The sequence below is a fragment of the Thamnophis elegans genome, chromosome 1 (genome assembly GCF_009769535.1).
Source record: "Thamnophis elegans isolate rThaEle1 chromosome 1, rThaEle1.pri, whole genome shotgun sequence".
NCBI classification, from domain to species: Eukaryota; Metazoa; Chordata; class Lepidosauria; order Squamata; family Colubridae; genus Thamnophis; species Thamnophis elegans.
Genome location: NC_045541.1, coordinates 54383710 through 54402579, shown reverse-complemented (window position 1 = coordinate 54402579; position 18870 = coordinate 54383710). Strand labels below are relative to the sequence as shown.

The following is an 18870-nucleotide window of genomic DNA, read 5'->3' as shown; positions in this document are numbered from 1 at the left end:
TGACTCTTGCTTGACAAGTTGTCAGTCAAATAGATTCCAAATAACAGATTTTCAGAATTGAAAGCCCACTGCATTCTGGACTCTTTAAAGTTTTCAGTAAAATAACAACATTAAGGATGGCCAAATGCATTTGAGCCAAGTTATTCATGCTCAGCATCAAAACCTTTCTGAATTGAAATAGTCTGAATTGAAATAGTCTGCTTCTCTGCCTTGGTCTCTCTCCCCCCAATTTAAGAGTAGTTCCTCATTCAAGTCATAGTGCCTCTGCATAAAAGTATTTTCACCTTGCAAAAAGGAGCAATTGCGTTATTCATGTAGTACTCTATTATCAATAAGCACAATTATTTGTCGACCACCCATGATATATTGTTATGTTGAAAATCAATCCCAAGTAAGTGTATATGTGTGTGTGTGTGTATGTGTGTGTGTGTGCATGCGTGTTTGTGTGTGTGTGTGTGTGTCCTATTTCCCCCAAAATAAGACCTCCCGGGTAATAAGCCCAATTGGGCTTTGGAGTGCATGCACTAAAATAAGCGCTCCCCAAAAATAAGCCCTCCCCAAAAATATTGCAACCATGAGGTGACTACGCTTGCCATCTCCTGTACCTTAAAAATAATAAGACCTCCCTGAAAATAAGGCCAGGTGCTTATTTTGGGGGTCAAAGGAAAATACGACCCTGTCTTATTTTCGGGGAAACACGATATATATGAATGAAGGGGAAGATGTTCCATTTGCAAAAAAATTACCCATCTTATTCTTTTAAGGAGAATGAAGATTGGTCTTATTTTGACTATAAATAAATCATAGTTGCTATCTGTAGTAAATTAATATTGGATACCATATTGCATATATGGTTCTATACCTATAATGCTCATTAGATTAAAGTAAAGGTTTTGGTAAAGAACATAAATTTCTTTCCTAAGGATATAATGACAGAATTGACCTTTCTTTTAGAAAAAATGTGAAACTATTCAACATACAAAGCTTTGTTTTAAGAATTGTTTCCAAATTTAGTTCTAGTTTTTCTACTTCCTTGGGTTTTAATCCAATCTAGTATGGTGATTAAAGGGTTGGATTGACAATGGAAATAGCCAGGGTCAAGTCCACCCTGAATCATAGAAATACACTGAGTGACATTGGCAAGTTAATCCAATTTAATAGCAAAAGAAACAAAGTTCACAAAGTTTAAAAAAAGGATTTTTGACTGGTATAGGCCATATTCCTGGAGTTTTCTTTGTTCATACAGAAGTGAAAATAGCTAAATGAACTCTCACTTCAGGTCCCTTCAATTAAACTCTCACCCAGATGGCGTACCAGAAGATGTTAAAAAATCTGATTCTTCTCCCTAGCTAGTGTGGTTCGAACCCCATTGTATGAACTCGACTGTGTGATATATTTTGGTGTGGTTGACTATATATGCCCGTGATGGCGAACCCATGGCACACGTGCTCACAGCTGGTTTTCAGGTCTCTGCCGCACAAGCGTGTGGGGGAACACAGGGGGGTGTCATAAGCGCATTGCATTATGGGTACGCCCATATGCACACAGGCTTTCAGCATGCGATTACAAAGGGTATATGGTATATGCCATCTTGTTTAATATTTTCTATATGATTGTATATTCATTTTTCTCTTTTTATATTATATCTTGAGCCGCCCATAGTCAAACTGGAGACAGGCGGTGCTTAAATCAAACAAACAAATGAAAACAGCAACTGAATTTAATGTACTGCCAAGCCAGCATTTTTAAACCAAAATTTGTTCATTATGCAATGGAAAACATTTTCTTTGCAAGGCAAATTGAATCCTCTGAAGGGCAACTTTGGAAATAATTTTGTCCCCAAGTAGTGAGCTACATTGAAACAGAAGCTGGTTTATCATTCTCAAGGGGGTGGGGAGGGAATGCGATGGAGAGTGGTGTTAGTTCCATTTATTTTCTGAAATTCACAAAGGAGTTCAGCTCAAACACCTCTTCTACATTCCTTCATGTCTGAACAACTCAAAGATCTTGCAATAATTAATAATTATTATTGATATTAATAATCTAATATTCTGGAATTACCATGTGTCTACTATGAGTGAGCAAACTATGGGTCTGGGTGTTTCTGAGTGTTACAATTTTAGAAAATCCCGATTTTTCAACATGTATTTGTTGTATTTTAGAAAGCAAATATAATCTACTCATCCTGGCTAATTTGGTACACTATTTTTATTAGATTTTTAAATAAAAAATGTGGTGATTCAGCCATTTCTCCATAGTGAGGGGGGAGGAGTATCCAGGATGGGTTTGACTTTGTCCTCTCGTGATTGGATTGAGTCAGATAAGCTCTTTGGGCTCCGCCCCCTGATACCGGGCATGCCCAGTTTTCTGACTCAATCCGATCGTGAGAAGTTGCTCATTCTGAAGCTCCAAGAATTTACTAGGATCTAAAGGAAAATCTCATTTGGACCCGTCGAGTTTTGCCTCCCTGCTTCGCACACAGCCTCCTCCTGCAGGATTGGGACTGCCACTAGCCCCCCTGGGGCGGCACGCTGCCCTGGCCACTGAGGACATCCGAAGAGACTCAGTGAGGAGCTGGGCCGGGCAGCAGGAGGACGGGCAAAAGCCTCTAGCAGGCAGCCCTAACCGCTGAGGCTTGTAAGTCGCTGGAGCGCTCCGTTGCTCCCTTCAAGGGTTGAGCAACGAACCAGGGCTTCCAAATGCCCTGGAGCGCCCGTGCTGCCTCCACGTGGCCAGAGGATCGTGAGGAAGCCGAAGAAGCTGTTTCTTGCCACAGCGGCATCGGAGGAGAGGCAGGAGGAAGAAAATCCGGCTGGGAGCGCACGTGGCTAGCTCTCAGGAGCTCAAGCCTCTCTTCAGGCACTTTTAAATCTCGTGCCCCTTTGCAAGCCGGTCGGCGCCATTTTAAAGCCGGGAGGACCCACGTGGTCCAAGATGGCGGCGCCCTGCAGCTACCAGGAAGGAGAATCCCAGGCAGCTGCAAACATGGACTGCAGCCCCACCGGAGGGGCAGAAGAGCAAGCACCCAGGTCAGTGGCTTCCCCAGAGACTGCCCGAGGAGGGGGGGGAGAGGAAAGGCTAAATGCAAAACAAAGCACCTTTCCCCCAGGGCAGATCCAGAGGAAGGGAGGGGTCACAAGCCCTCCAAGCCTTCTAAATACGAGCGGAGGAGGCATAAGGCTTTAGAGAGGCTTTGCAACAAAGCAGCCAGCCATCAGGATGCCCCAGGCAAAGGGGGAGAAAATCCAGGCACTCCCTTATCCAGTGGAGGCTCAGGGGAGAATCCAGCCCTGCCAGCAAGGATCCCTATAGACACCTCGGGACTTTGGGGCTCTACTCAGGGGTGGCAATCCCCTATCACCCCTACTGTGGGGGCAGCCTTGCCTACTGGCTTTCCCCTTTTGGGCAGCCCCCCCCCCCTGCTCAGGGGGGTATCAGCCCCAACCAAACACCTCCCACAGGGGCCCCAAACTTCCAGGAATTAATGATGCAGGCTTTTCAGCAATACATGGCTGCAGCATTTCAACAGCCACAGCCTCAGGGCCCCCCCCTTCCCCCCACCCCCAGGGCTCCTGAATTCCCAGAAGCCCAGGAGGAGGAGATTCACAGCTCCTCAGATTCATCCCAGGAGGACAGTGACAATGAAAGTGAGGAAGGCGAGATCAGAGAACTCAAGCTATCAGAGGATGAAGGCATGCCTCCTCCTAAACCCACATTCACTGGGTTGTTCCAGCCCTCACTGTTTGAGTCCCTGCTCTTCAAGGCCAAGGCAACGGTCAAGCTAGGCAACAGAGCAGTGGAGGCCACACCCCAACGCCAGGGCTTCTCAGCAGAGAACATCTTTGATGAGCAGGCCATCGAGGCAGACACTGTTCCTACGCCCAAGACCTTCCTAGGCCTGATAAGGCGCCAATGGGCATCTCCTACAAATGGCCCCTCACCCTCCTCTTCAGACAGGATGTTCTTCAATGTGGACCAAGAGCTGGCTAAGCTACTTGCACAGCCCACCATAGATGATCCAATCGTGGCTCTTCATACATCCACCAACATGCCTGGGGAGCCAGAGGATGCCTTGAAGGCGGAGGACAAGAAGGCAGACCTCATCTTGCAGAGGGGCCATCTAGCAGCGGCCTGGGCTGTGAAAGCATCCACCACAGCCTCTTTCATCATCAGATCTTCCTTGCTGTGGCTGCAGGAGCTACAGCAACGCACCCCCATAGCAGATGCCCGGTCACATCAGGACATCAACAGGCTGGCAGCGGCCATCCAGTTCTCATCGGATGCCACCCTGGCTGCAGCCAGATTTGCTTCCAGGGCGATCGCATCGTCGGTGGCATCACGCAGGCTGCTGTGGCTTCGACAGTGGCAGGCGGAGGTTCGTCACAAGTGGCGCCTGGCTTCAGCCCCCTTCACAGGGGACTCCCTCTTTGGCTTGGCTCTGGACCGGTTCCTGGTTGAGAACAAGGACAAGAGGAAGGTCCTCGCCACAGCCCAGAAGAAAGGCAGCTTCAGGTCAACTCCATACCCCAGACGCTCCTACTCCCGGGGTCAGGACTCTGGTTCCTTCTTTCGGGGTCAGGACTCCCTTAGGGGGTCAGAGGCAGGTTTCTCAGGAGGCAGGCAGTATCAAGGGGGATTCCCTGCTAGACAGAGGTACCCAGACAGACAGCAAAGAGGCAGGCAGCAGAAGCGGCCCTTTCGAGGGGGCGGAGGAGGCGGAGGGGGGCGCGCCTTCCACAAATATTAAAGCTAGGTCCAGCGTTCTCCCCATTGGGGGGTGCTTAGCGCACTTCGCTGACCGCTGGGACCTCACCTCCTCTGACAGATGGGTGCAGAAGACCATCAGGCATGGCCTTTCACTCGAATTTCTTTCCAGTCCCCCGAGCTTCTTCCGGATATGTCCGGTTTCTAAGAACCCGACCCGGAGGCTGCTGATGCAGGAAGCCATCCAACACCTGTTGGAGATCAGGGCGATCCAGCCAGTGCCTCCAGAGCAACAGGGTCAGGGGCACTATTCCATCCTGTTTGTCATCCCCAAGGCCTCGGGGGGCTGGAGAGCGATCCTTGACTTGAAACGCCTGAACCATTCCATTCGTTATAGGAGGTTCAAGATGCACTCCCTACACTCTATCTTGGAGGGGGTTAGACAAGGAGGCTTTCTCACTTCTATAGACCTCACTGAGGCCTATCTGCACATTCCCATTGCCCAGGATCACCGTAGGTATCTCAGGTTCTGCTACATGGGACACCACTATCAGTACCGGGCCCTCCCCTTCGGGCTGTCTTCGGCCCCGAGGGTATTCACAAAGGTAATGGCAGCGCTGGCAGCGCACCTGAGACAGGTCCCGGTGCGCATCCAATGTTACCTGGATGATCTGCTCCTGCAGTCATCCTCCTTTAGGGGCGCTCTGCGAGACCTAGACGTCACCATGACAGTCCTGAGGGACCACGGGTTTACCGTGAACCTAGCCAAGAGTCACCTCCACCCCTCTACTAGTCTGATTCACCTAGGAGCCAGAATAGACACCCAGGCGGGCATGGTCTTCCTGTCGCCCGACAGACAGATAGCGCTTAGACAGCTAGCCTCCTCGATAGCCAGGAAGCACAAGGTGTCCCTAGCCACTCTGTCTAAACTACTAGGCACCATGGTCTCCGCCATTGGCATCGTCCCATGGGCTCGCCTCCACACCAGAGATCTCCAATGGTTCCTCTTACCGTTCCAGCGAAGGCGCACGAGCTGTTCACAGACCAAGGTACTTCTCCCGGTAGAGGTCTCCCGCTCCCTGACTTGGTGGATGTCCCCAGCGATCACGAAGGGCGAAACCTTCTGGACACCAGACCGCCTGACGGTAACGACGGACGCCAGTCTGAGTGGGTGGGGTGCCCATCTGCTGGCTCAGATGGCGCAAGGAGAGTGGACACAGGCGGAAGGGGTTCACAACATAAACTGGTTGGAGCTCAGGGCGGTCCGCCTGGCTCTGTTACGGTTCCAGAACTCGGTCAGGGGACAGCACATATTAGTCCTCACAGACAATATCACCACCAAGGCTCACATAAACAGACAGGGGGGGACAAGATCAAGGGCCCTCATGAAGGAGGCCAAACGTCTGGGTCAGTGGGCCGAAAGGAACCTCCGGTCTTTGAGGGCAGAACACATAGCGGGGGTGGACAACACCAGGGCCGACTGGCTCAGCCGGGCCGAGGTGGACAACTCAGAGTGGAGGCTACAGCCTGCGATATTCGAGGAGGTGGCCGAGTGCTTCGGGCGCCCGGAAGTCGATTTGTTCGCCACTCCCCTCAACACTCAGCTCCCGAGGTTCTTCTCCAGGTACCGGACACGGGGGGCGGAAGGGACGGACGCTCTGCGGAGCTCATGGCCCAGGGGTCTTTTGTATGCCTTTCCTCCCTTGCCCCTGATTCCCAGGGTCATACGGAAGATCCTTCAGGAGGGGGCGGAAGTGGTTCTGTTGGCCCCGCATTGGCCCCAGAGGCCTTGGTTTGCAGATCTCCAGTCTCTGTCGGTGGAGAGGCCCTGGAGAATTCCCCAGGAGAGGATATCCCTCAGCCAGGGGCGCTGGAGCACCCGGATCCTCAATGGCTCCAGTTGACCGCTTGGCGATTGAGCGGAGCATCCTGAGGAAAGACCTCTTCTCCCCCAGGGTGATAAGGACTATCCAGGCTGCCCGCAGGCCCTCCACAGAGCGCATCTATGGCTCCACGTGGCGGGCCTTTGACTCTTGGTGCAACTCCCGGGGGTTCAACCCCATCCAGGCTACGGTGCCTCAGGTTCTGGACTTCCTCCAGACGGGCCTGGATAGAGGGTTAGCTCCTAACACAATTAGGAGACAGGTTTCAGCCATCTCCTCAGTTCTCCTGTGTGGCAGAAGCCAGAGCCTGACGCACCACCCCATGGTCAGGCAATTCCTTAAGGGGGCCTCCAAACTCAGACCACCTACGGTACACAGGTACCCTTCCTGGGATTTACACAGGGTATTGGACGCTCTAACGGGCGCTCCGTTTGAGCCATTACAAACAGTTTCCCTTAAGTTCCTGACCCTGAAGGTGGCATTCCTGGTGGCCATCACCTCCGCCAGGCGGATATCCGAACTGCAGGCGCTGTCCACCAGGGAGGATCTCTGTGTCTTTCACCAAGATAGGGTGGTGTTACGGCTGGATCCATCCTTCATTCCCAAGGTGTGCTCCTGCTTCCATCGAGCCCAGGAACTGATTTTGCCCAACTTTTGTCCAGACCCTTCTCACCCATTGGAGAGGAAGTGGCACACTCTGGACGTTAGGAGGGCTCTGAGGATTTACCTCAGGAGAACCAGGCCAAACAGGAAATCCGAAGCCCTGTTTGTCTCCTTCCAACCAGGATCCCTGGGCAATAAGGTAACTTCCACCACTATTGGCAGGTGGTTGCGAACCTGCATTGCCACTGCGTACCAATCACAGGGGTTACAGACACCAAATCATATCACAGCCCACTCCACGTGGAGTGCAGCCACATCCACGGCCTGGGCCACGCAAGCATCCCTGGCCGAAATCTGCAGGGCAGCCACGTGGGCTTCCCCCTCTCCCTTTGTTAGGAACTATAAGTTGGACTCCTTTGCCTCAGCAGAGGCCTCATTCGGCCGCAGGGTGTTGCAGGCGGTTCACAGGGCAGGACCCGTGCCTCAATAGGCCTGAGTGGGGGACAGGGGGCATCTGGGGTCTCCCTCCCTAGGGACGTGCAGGCTTTGGTACGTCCCATCCTGGATACTCCTCCCCCCTCACTATGGAGAAAGGGCGTTGGTACTTACCTGATACGCCTCTTCTCATAGTGGGGGGAGGAGTATCCAGTCCCTCCCTGACTATGTTTGTACGACTAAATGTTATGTTCATTGTTTATGTTGTTATTTAAATATTGATGTTGAAGACAATAAAAGCAAAAAATTGAATCAAGAGTCTGGAGTGAATGATGCAACGAGTCGGAGAGAGCTCTTCGTCAGTAAAACTGGGCATGCCCGGTATCAGGGGGCGGAGCCCAAAGAGCTTATCTGACTAAATCCAATCACGAGAGGACAAAGTCAAACCCATCCTGGATACTCCTCCCCCCACTATGAGAAGAGGCGTATCAGGTAAGTACCAACGCCCTTTTTCTTCCTTTTCTGTTCCAAAGACAAATAAGTAGATGTTTCATCTTGCCTTTAAGAGGCCAGCACATAAAAACTCTGCATTGCTAACAGGTAAATGTTAGCACAGTCATTACTACCTAGCCTCCACCCCATGCCTCTTGACAAATTGACTTTGGACTTGATGAAATACAATGATGATTTACGTAGCTCAAAGGTTTTGATGTATTCATACACAGTTCACTTCAGCTCTTTGAAGCAAATCTTGCTTTCCCAGTTTAATACTAAAAGTAAAGTTAATGCAAAATGGATGCTAAATAAAGGCCTTTGGTATGAATACTAAACTTACTAAAATAAAATAAGAGCCTCTGTCTCAAGGGAAAGGTTAAATAATTGATTATTTCATAACTCTGTTCAAACGGCCTCATATTTTCTTCCATGATTTTGCCTTCAAGCATATTATGAAAACCCTATTCTTGAACTCTCACTACTCCCCACATTGCTTGAGATCTAAAAATAATTAAATGAAAATTGGAAAATTCACATACAAACCTAAGAGCAGAGCCCAGGGTACAGGAATCGATCAAAATGCTACTCTTAGTTTGACCATATTTAAAAATGCTGTTTTTTCTCTTGTGCACCGCTTGGAGAGTCCAAGCATGGGTTATTTCAGTCTGCTTGCCCTGGACTGAGAAGTCTTTTCCCTGGCCATGCCTCCTTGCGTGGCTACGTTCTCCAGAAAAAATTCTCAGTCCAGCCCGAACGGATTGAATTCTGTGAGCTCCAGCTACTTGGTTTTTTTCCCTTTGGCTTGGACTCTCCATTCTGGTTTTTTCCCTCCCTTGAATTCTTTGCCTTTCTTTCCTCTTTCTTCCTCGTCCCTGAGCAGCCTGGATTGCTGCATTTTGAGCCTCTCGGAGGCTGGGAGGCAGACGGGTGAGTGGGGGAGGGCTCTCCAGGCCACGTGTTCGCAGCCGGCTTTGGAGGCCTGCCGCTTGCTTTTTAAAGGCGCGGCGATTGGTGGTGAGGCTTCTAGGACATGCAGCGAGGCTGCGCTTGCCATTTTTTGTTGTTTTTGCTGCAGTTTCTTCGTCTCTGGCCCCAGGGAAGGTTCAGCCTGCCGCGGAGGTGAGCGAAACTGGTGGTTTATGCCGCGTTGGCTCCACGCTTGTCCTCTCTTCCTCCCACACTGTTGCGGCGGCCATTTTGGGTGAAGGTGTTTCATGCCCTTTTAGACCCAGGCCCACCGCTTCAGCTCCGTCTTGTCGGGCAGCCGCTGGGTGAACAGGGGGTGCAGCGGGGGCTTTCAACCATCCTTCAACTGCCCCTCTGCCATCCTCATCGATCGCCAAGTGGCGCTAGCAACAGTGCCGCCCATGGCCTGCGCCCTGGCACAGAGAGGCCCGGGGCCTGCATGTTTGGCGATTTAAATTTCCCCCTCTTTTTTCTTCGCAGGACCTGGGTATTCCTCTGTTTCCCGATATGGTCTTGCTTTTATACAGCAGATTCCTTGGCCTCCACCCTCTCTGCTCTGTCTCTGGCACTCTCTATCTCATGTATTCACGTTTATTGTGGTTTGGATCATTGATTGCCTCAACTTATATTTTCCTCTTGTTCCTTTGTTGCAGAGTAGCCAGTCAGAGCTTTCCTGTCCTGCCAACTTGCCTGATCTGCCTGTGTGATCATTCACCATGGATCCCTCTACTTCAGGTTTCTTCACTGATAGACAGGCTCCCCCGCAGGTTCCAAGCGAGGCTCACTCCCCCGCTATGGAGGATGGTTCAGGCAGGGTTCGGGTGGTCAGCCAGGGTAAACACCCTAAGACCCCCTCTTTGGCTGAGGCTAGGGATGCCAAAAAGCGCCAGAGGGCCCTTGATAAGTAGTTTGAAAGGGCCAGGCGCCTGGCAGAGAAGGATATCCCCCCATCTTCTACTCCTGGGGGATCCTCAGCCCTGCCCCCTTCCAGGCAAGACCCCGCAGTCTTGTTGGCTGAGGAGGTTGGGTCGCAGGAACTATCTCCTGGCAGATCCTTGGCTCCCTCTTCCCCTACTCCTTCCTGGTCCTATGACCAGCGGCAGAACCCTGTGGGGCCTTCCGGATCTATCCCTTCTGCAGGTTCCCTTCCTCTTCAAGGGGAGCCTGCTGATCTGGATATGGATTCGGGGTCGGATTCTGATTCCGAGTTATCCCCTCACATGCAAGGGGTGGTGGCCCGGGCCATTGCGAAGGGCATCGAGGCTGCCATGCGGAAGCGCGATCTTCCGGCCTCAGGCCTCCCTCAGTCCGCTCAGACTGGTCCTCCCCTGCTTAAGCGTGTGCGCCACCCCTCTTGAGTCCTCCGTGGTCAGTGAGGCCTCTGCCCTTGAGGACCCTTGCCAGGATCTCTTTCAGTTGTCAGATGATGAGGACCTCACTTCCGACACCCCGGCGTTTTCGGGCCTTTTCAAGCCCAGCCTATTCAAGTCAATCCTACAAAAAGTTAAGGTGGTTACCGGAGAAGGGGTTAAACCCACACCAGCTCCAGCCCCTCCAAGGGCTGCTCCGGTGAATCCCAATGCAGCCATGTTTAAGCTTCCTCCTTCCCACCAGCAGTTGGTGCCAATTCCCGAATTTTTCCTTGACCTTATACAACGTCAATGGAGTCAGCCAGCCACCTCATCCTCCCCCAGTGGGGTGGATAAACAACTGTATACAATGGAGCCCGCCCTGGAGGACCTCTTGGTCCTGCCAGAAGTGGACCCTCCTATCACAGCTCTCACCTCTAACATGCCCCTCCCCACGGACCTCTTAAAAGGGCTCAAGGCAGAGGACAAAAAGGCGGAGAAGGCCTGCCACAAGACCCACCTTGCGGCGGCCTGGGCCATTAGAGCAGCCTCCTCCACCTCATTTTTTAATAGAGCTGTCATGATCTGGCTGCGAGAACTCCAACGCAAACTCCTGGTTGATGATGCTTGCCTTCACCAGGACGTGTCTAAGACAGTTGCGGCGGCCCAGTATGCCGCAGATGCTTCGCTTAATGCCACCAAGTTTGCGTTCAGGGCCCTAGCGTCGAATGTCACCTCCCGCCACCTCATTTGGCTCCGCCACTGGCAGGCAGATCAAAAACACAAATGGAATCTGGCCGCGGCGCCCTTCAAGGGTGCCAAGCTGTTTGGGGAGGTGTTGGACCCCTTCCTCATAGAGTCCAAAGACAAGAGGAAGGTCTTGCCCTCTACTTCCAAGAAGTAGGACCGCAAATCCTCCCACTATCGTAGAAGGCAGTCCTTTCGTGCCTCCGAGCCCTCCACGTCTGCCGCCTTTAATCCTTCCAACAGACCCTTGGGCCAGTCAGGGGAGAGGGTGCAGGAGAGGTCTCCCTTTCGCGACAGTGGGAGGCAACAATATGGGTTCCGTAAGTTCAACCACGGTGGGGCCTCCAATAGGCCCTTTCACAAGTCCAAGTGACTCCCCGATGTCGTCTCCCATTGGGGGTCGACTCCAGTTGTTCGCCTCCCATTGGGCCCAGACGGCGGAGGATGCCTGGGTGCTTCAGACCATCAGAGAGGGCCTCTCACTGGAGTTTCTTTCCCCTCCCCCCAGGAACTTCATCAGGTGCCCCACTCCCTCCTGCCCCGTGAAAAGGGAGCGGATGGACCAGGAGGTCCTTCACCTCCTGGAGATAAACGCCATAGAGCAGGTGCCCCCTGGGCAGGAGGGGAGGGGTTATTATTCCATCCTCTTCCTGTTGCCCAAGAGCTTGGGGGGGGGGTGGAGGGCCATCTTGGACCTCAAGAATCTCAACCGGTTCATTGCCTACTGGAGGTTCAAGATGCAGTCCCTCCAGTCCATCCTGGCGGGGATCCGCCAGGGAGACTTCCTGACTTCTATCAATCTAAAGGAGGCGTATCTCCATATTTCCATCCGTCCACAGCACAGGAGGTTCCTGCGCTTCTTTTATGCCGGCCAACATTTCCAATACAGGGCCCTTCCATTCGGCCTGTCGTCGGCTCCTAGGACCTTCACAAAGGACCTGGCGGTAGTGGCTGCCCACCTCCGGCGCAGGCCCATATGGCTCCAGTGCTACCTGGATGACATCCTCATTCAGTCGTCGTCCAGGCTGCAGGCCATGCGGGATCTGCGCATCACCATGAGGACCCTCAGGAACCACGGCTTCTCTCTCAACTTGGAGAAAAGCCACCTTACTCCTTCCACCAGAATCAACCACCTGGGGGCGGTGATAGATTCCTCTTCATGCAGGGTGTTCCTATCCCAAGACAGAGTAGAGGCTCTAAGGTCCTTGACACACAGAGTGATCCGTGCAAGGCAGGCTCAGGTGTTCTCTTGTCGCAGTTGCTGGGGAAGATGATTTCGTGCCTGTCGATTGTTCCCTGGGCCAGGCTCCACTCAAGGGCTCTGCAGTGGCTACTTCTGCCCCACCAGAGGGCCAACAGGAGCAACTCAAGCATGCTGATTACCGTTCCTCCGACCATGAAGAGGTCTCTCTGATGGTGGATGTCGCCTGCGATCCTCAAAGGACACATCTTCAGGGAGCCCGACAGGATGGTCGTCACCACCGACGCCAGTCTCTCCGGCTGGGGAGCGCATCTGGGCCAACTCGTGGTACAAGGCAAATGGTCCGTGTCGGAATCACGCTGCAGCATCAACCTTCTAGAGCTAAGGGCGGCGAGGTTGGCCCTTCGTCACTTCCATCTGTCGGTTCGTCGACGTCACATCCTCCTGATGATGGACAATGTGGCCACCAAGGCACACATCAACCGCCAGGCTGGCACCAGATCGAAGTGACTTATGGCGGAAGCGGAAGCACTGGGCTGCTGGGCGGAGCGCCACCCGGAGTCCATCCGCTCCGATCACATCACATCGACAACACTCGCGCGGACTGACTGAGCAGGACTACTATTGACCCTGCCAAGTGGCAACTCGACCTGGCCCTCTTCCGCCGCCTGACATACAAGTTTGGTCTGCCCCTGATGGACCTCTTCGCCACCAGGGAGAACGCCCAACTGGAGAGATTCCTTTCCCGATTCCCAACCCCGGGGGCGGAAGGAACGGACGCTTTGCGGTGCCGCTGGCCCCGGGGTCTGCTCTACGCCTTCCCTCCGCTTCCTCTCCTGCCACAAGTCCTATCCAAGATCATTGCGGAGGAGGCGGAGGTGATTCTTGTGGCTCCTCATTGGCCCCGGAGATCGTGGTTTGCCGACCTGGTCAGCCTGTCGGTGTCCCCTCCGTGGCAGATTCCTCTGAGTCAGGTCTCCTTCCGCCAGGGGGTCGTTGTCCATCCAGATCCCCAGTGGTTGCAGTTGGCCGTCTGGCACTTGAGGGGGACCTGCTGAGGAACAAAGGTCTCTCAGAGGAGGTGGTACGCACCATACAAGCTGCTCGGTGTCCCTCCACGACGAGAATTTACAACGCCACATGGGCCTCCTTCGCCAGATGGTGTGAGGACCGTTTTTTGGATCCTGTTACTGCGCCTGTGTGCCGCGTTTTGGACTTCTTGCAAGGGGGCCTTGAGAAGGGGTTGTCCCCCAATATGCTGCGATGCCAGGTGGCGGCCCTGTCTACTGTCTGGGCCGGGGATCCTTCCTTGTCTCTCAGCAAGGTCCCCAGGGTACGTGGTTTCCTGAAAGGCGCCTCAAAGCTATGTCCGCCCATCATCCATCATTACCCCACCTGGCAGTTGTCCGTGGTGCTCCAGGCACTCAGCGCTCCACCTTTCGAGCCTCTGCATTCCATTTCTCTTCGGCACCTCACGCTGAAGACGGCTTTCCTGATAGCCATCACCTCTGCCCACCGTATCTCCAAGTTGGTGGCCTTGTTGGTTCGTCAGGACCTTTGCATTGTTCATCCCGACAGGGTCGTCTTGTGACTCGATCCATCCTTCATCCCGAAGGTTAACACCCGCTTTCATAGAGTGCAAGAAGTCATCTTGCCGAGTTTCTGCCCGTGCCCTTCCCATACGCGTGAACGCTCTTGGCACACACTGGACGTTTGGCGAGTCCTGAAGGTCTACCTACACCGAATCTCAGACTGAGGCCTTGTTCATATCTTTCCAGCCTGGTTCTCTGGGCAAGAAGGTCAGTTCCACTACCGTGGGAAGATGGCTGAGGGCTTGCATCGCCTCCGCCTACGAAGGCCAGGCTTGGGCGGTTCCACGTAACATCACTGCCCACTCTACGAGGAGCACCGCCACCTCGGCAGCCTGGACCACCCAGGTTTCGATTGAGGAGATCTGTCGGGCGGCCACGTGGTCTTCACCTTCTCCTTTTGTCAGACATTACAAACATGATGTTTTTGCCTCGGCTGAGGCGGCCTTCGGCAGGAGAGTACTCCAGGCGGTTGTTCCTGTGAACGGTTCCCGGGACCATCTCTCTGCCCGCCCCGATGGACAGTAACTTGGGTATGTCCCATGCTTGGACTCTCCAAGCGGTGCACAGGAGAAAGACCATTGGCTTACCTGAAGGGTCCTTCTCTGTGCACCGCAGGAAAGTCCAACCCGCCCAATTGTCCCGGGATACGTGGTGACATTGTCTACTGACTTGAACTTGATCTTCTTATGACATCCTCACGGACTAGACTATTCTATTTTTTCTGGAGAACGTAGCCACGCAAGGAGGCGTGGCCGGGGAAAAGACTTCTCAGTCCAGGGCAAGCAGACTGAAATAACCCATGCTTGGACTCTCCCGCGGTGCACAGAGAAGGACCCTTCAGATAAGCCAATGGTCTTTTTCTTCCTTTTGGGGCAGATAGAGAACAAAATTTTCTTTCAATCTTCATCTTTCATATAAAAGGCATTTAACATTACCGACTCAAACTTAAATTGCAGTGTGAGATGTGAAGAAAAATGCAGTTGCTTTTTTGCTCCTTCTGGACAACATAAACAAGGGGAGGAGGAATAACCGTAATCAATATTTTTAACCATAAAGCAGTTTTTGCAGTGGGTGATAGACTATATGAAAAACTTATGATAACCTTTTCAGGATGAAATCAGCTACAGTGAAAAGAAGGCGCAGATGGCAAAATGTGTACAGGTCCTGTTGGATTCATATTTCTGTCAGTTATATTAGCCACAGCAAATTTGGCTCTCCCATTAGTAATAGATTGCTATGTGTGTAAAGCTATATTTTGAATAACTTCTTTCATTTTGTCTCTAAGAAGATAAGGTAAGTGATCTTACCCCCAAGCAGAAAGCAGTTTAATTCAGAGTTCACAAATCAGTGAAATTGATTCAAATGCATGGTAGAGAGATTTTATCTAGACAGTATATTTCACAGTGTCTATCCCACAAATATGAAACATTTGGAATGCATAAAAAGCAGTAAAAAAGGAAGAGGTGTAATGGTAGGTATAATGCAAAATTCTCTGTTTATGGAAAGAACCTGGAAAAGAAATAGCTGTAAATTGAATCTCTTCCACTCTGTGCTAAGCTTATCCAATCCCCAGCATTACTTCTTCCTTGCTTGAGGTTACTGGTATAAATGGACTCCCATCTTCAATTGATAAATGAATAAGATTTTACTAGAGAGTAACTGATCATCACATTATTCAAAACCCATAGCTAATTATTTGAACAGTTTGATTGGAAGTCATGCTTCTATGACCTTGGTCTGATCCTGCACCCAGAGCTTAGTTTTTCCACATGTCAGAATGGCCAGCTGACGTTGTAAGCCTTCTTGCACTGAGCTGCTACTTCTTAGAATCAACTCCTACTCAAATTATTTTGAAGTCTCATCACATAATTCTTAAAAAAAAAAATCAGGACCTTTATGAAATTGGAAGAGCAGTATTGCTGTATGCAATGCAGGTAGTCCTAATGTACAACCCTTTTTTACAGACTGTTGAAGTTACAATGGCACTGAAAAAGTGACTTATGACCATTTTTCACACTTATGACCGTTTGCAGCATCCCCATGATTATGTGATCAAAATTTGGATGCTTGGCAACGGGTTCATACCTGTCACAGTTGCAGTGTGCCAGGGTGTCATGTGATCCCCTTTTGTGACCTCCTGACAAGCAAAGTCAACAGGGAAGCCAGCTTCACTTAACAACCATGTTGCTAGCTTAACTACAGCGACTCACTTAGCAACTATGGCAAGAAAGGGCACAGCATGGGACAAAATTCACTTAACAACTATCTTGCTTAATAACAAAGTTTGAGATTAATTGTGGTCATAAGTCAAGGACTTTTGGTACTGGTTTAAATTACAGTAGTGCTGGGATTGTTTGTATGTCTGTTTCTGTGTGCACATGCACAGCAAGAATACTTGGAGATATGAAGAGAGCTGTATGTCAGAAGCAACAGAACCTCCATTTTAGATGCTTCAGTTGGTTTTCCTATCCCTTTAGTGTTCTGCTTCAGGCAATGGAGTATCTTCAACCAGGAGAGAGAGACAGAGACAGACAGAGAGAGGGGGGGAAGGGGAACAGTGAAAGAGAGACAGAGACAGAGAGATACGGAGAGAAAGAGCACATTACTGCATTCAGACCCCAACAAGATGATTATGAGACTAAGCAGTTACATAGTTTAATCCATTTCATTGGTTCGAGGTTTCTTGGTCTGGAAGTTTTGCAAATTTCTTGAATTCTTTTGTTCTTTATTGATTGCTTCTCTTTTTTACTTTTAAAAACAAGAGTGTGATGCAATTTCCCCCTCCCCATTTTTCAGGTTCCTTTTATGTATTTTGCAAAAATGTATTACATAACATTATTACTAATATTGCAAAAATAATGAAAACTGATGCTTTTCAGTGTTCTGTACTAGCATTTGCTATTTACTTTGTTTTCATCAAAGTCTTGAAATCTGTATACACTGTTTTGGCTTTACATAATTGTTTGTTTAATGCATGTGAGTAAAAATTACAGTTAACACATGGCTAAAAATGATTATGCCTCACATATTCATCAGATGTAGATATTCTTATTCGAATAAACAACATAGTTCCAGTCTTCTTTCTATTATCCCAACGTGAATGACATTTTTTGAAGCTATTTCTTAATTAATAGGTTTCTCTATGTTAGAGTCTAATATATAATTACTGAATACTAATCTGTACTTGGAGAGCAGGTAAAATGATTCACTTGACAGCAAATATTGAAAATTCTGGGTCCTCACATGAGATCCTAACAAGATTAATAATACAAAAGAGGAAGAGGAGGAAGCTTTATTTTAATGGCTAGTGCCTACAACATCAGCAAAATAATGTCATATACTTCCTGAAAAGGCTGCTGACTTTAATCCTTGCCTTCATGCCAATATTTGAAACCACCCTTTGAAGCTCATGTGTCAAATCTTCATTTAAGCCCAGCATAAAGATGCCAACTGAACTGTTTTCCTATAGATTTTTGTAGCACTGTTAGGAGTTTGTGTGGCAATTCAATCTGGATGTCTCTCTTTTGCTTTGTCTCCAGGCTAATACACGGAGGACAGCTGTTAAATGGATTGGCAGGCCCAACTGTAACAAGTGCTTCTCCACTTCTTTCTACTACGTGGTTTTCACCAGATGAACGTGCCACTGCCACAGCTATTGCATCATTGATCAGTTACCTCGGTGGAGCATGTGCATTTTTAGTAGGACCTTTGGTAGTTCCAGGGCCAAATAGCACATCAGCAGATCCACCAGTGTTTGGAAATAGTCCTGAATACATAAAGGACCGCATTGAGGCTGTATTGTTTGCAGGTATCTAATAAATAATTTTATACTTTACTACATTATGTATATCTGTTATGGGTTTGCTACTGCCCTCTAGTGATTTATCTGCCAAAAAATGTCTCTTGCTACAAGAATAGAGATAATAAAATTACTTGCTTTTTATATTAAAATACCAAACCCTAGTTTTGTGTATTAGTCATAAATGTTATCTTCTTGAATGTCACCAACCCTACCTATTCAATTCACATGTCAAACATTTTTCCACTAGTATGTGTTTGTATTAAAATAGAATTGACACTCCTATTCTTTTTTTGGTATTATGCTGCCAGTTCTGCTTTTCAGACATCAATAAAATACAGCCCTCATATAAAATGTACCACAACCAAGCTTTGTGTAAACATGAATTGTAACTAGTTAATATGTGCAGAGCAAGTACATGAAATCATTCATAGGCTACACAATATTTACAACTAATTTAAAATGTGTCTAAAATGAAAAGTTAGATTTCTAATTAGCTTTTTCATGTATCACACAAGCTTAAATATGAAATTTTGGTTGACAATAACTAGATAGACTAATTCCACAGTTTAAAATAGCAGTGGAAACAAGTTTAGGCTATGGTCCATATCCTTCCCTGTTTTTCTCTGTATGACCCAAGGAAGGCCATTTGGGAATTAAAGCCAGAATATATATCCTGTAGCCATTGATGGACAGCAAGTTTGGCATAATAGTTAAGCCACGAGGACAGAAACCAGGAGTTTATGACTTCTAGTTCAATTTAGGCACAAAGCCAGCAGCATCTTTGAACAAATCATTCTCTAAGCCCTAGGACAGTGCTGACAAACCTTTTCTGCACAGCCAAAAAGGGAATGTGCACGCTTGTTGGCTACAAACCTGGAAGAGGAGCTGCCCAGGGAGCATGTGCGCACTGGAAAATGAACTACCGGTTTCTGATGTGCGCCTGTCAGCTAGTCTTCTGGTTACTGTCATGCATGCACATGCAACGATCAGCTGGCTGGCACACATGCTTATGCTGGAAAATGGAAAACCAACTTTTCCAGTTTCCAGCACTGCCACATGCTTGAAGGTCAGCTGATTGTTGCACATGCATGCG

General features: G+C 49.7%; 1 protein-coding gene across 1 annotated transcript in view; it reads left to right on the top strand.

The window, feature by feature from the left end:
* SLC49A4 (solute carrier family 49 member 4) overlaps positions 1-18870 on the top strand; it is a 101238-nt gene that overhangs the window by 26730 nt on the left and 55638 nt on the right. The window contains exon 3 of the mRNA XM_032216060.1: positions 17515-17783. Within this exon, the coding sequence (XP_032071951.1) occupies positions 17515-17783 (269 nt within the window). The remainder of the gene's footprint in view (positions 1-17514; positions 17784-18870) is intronic.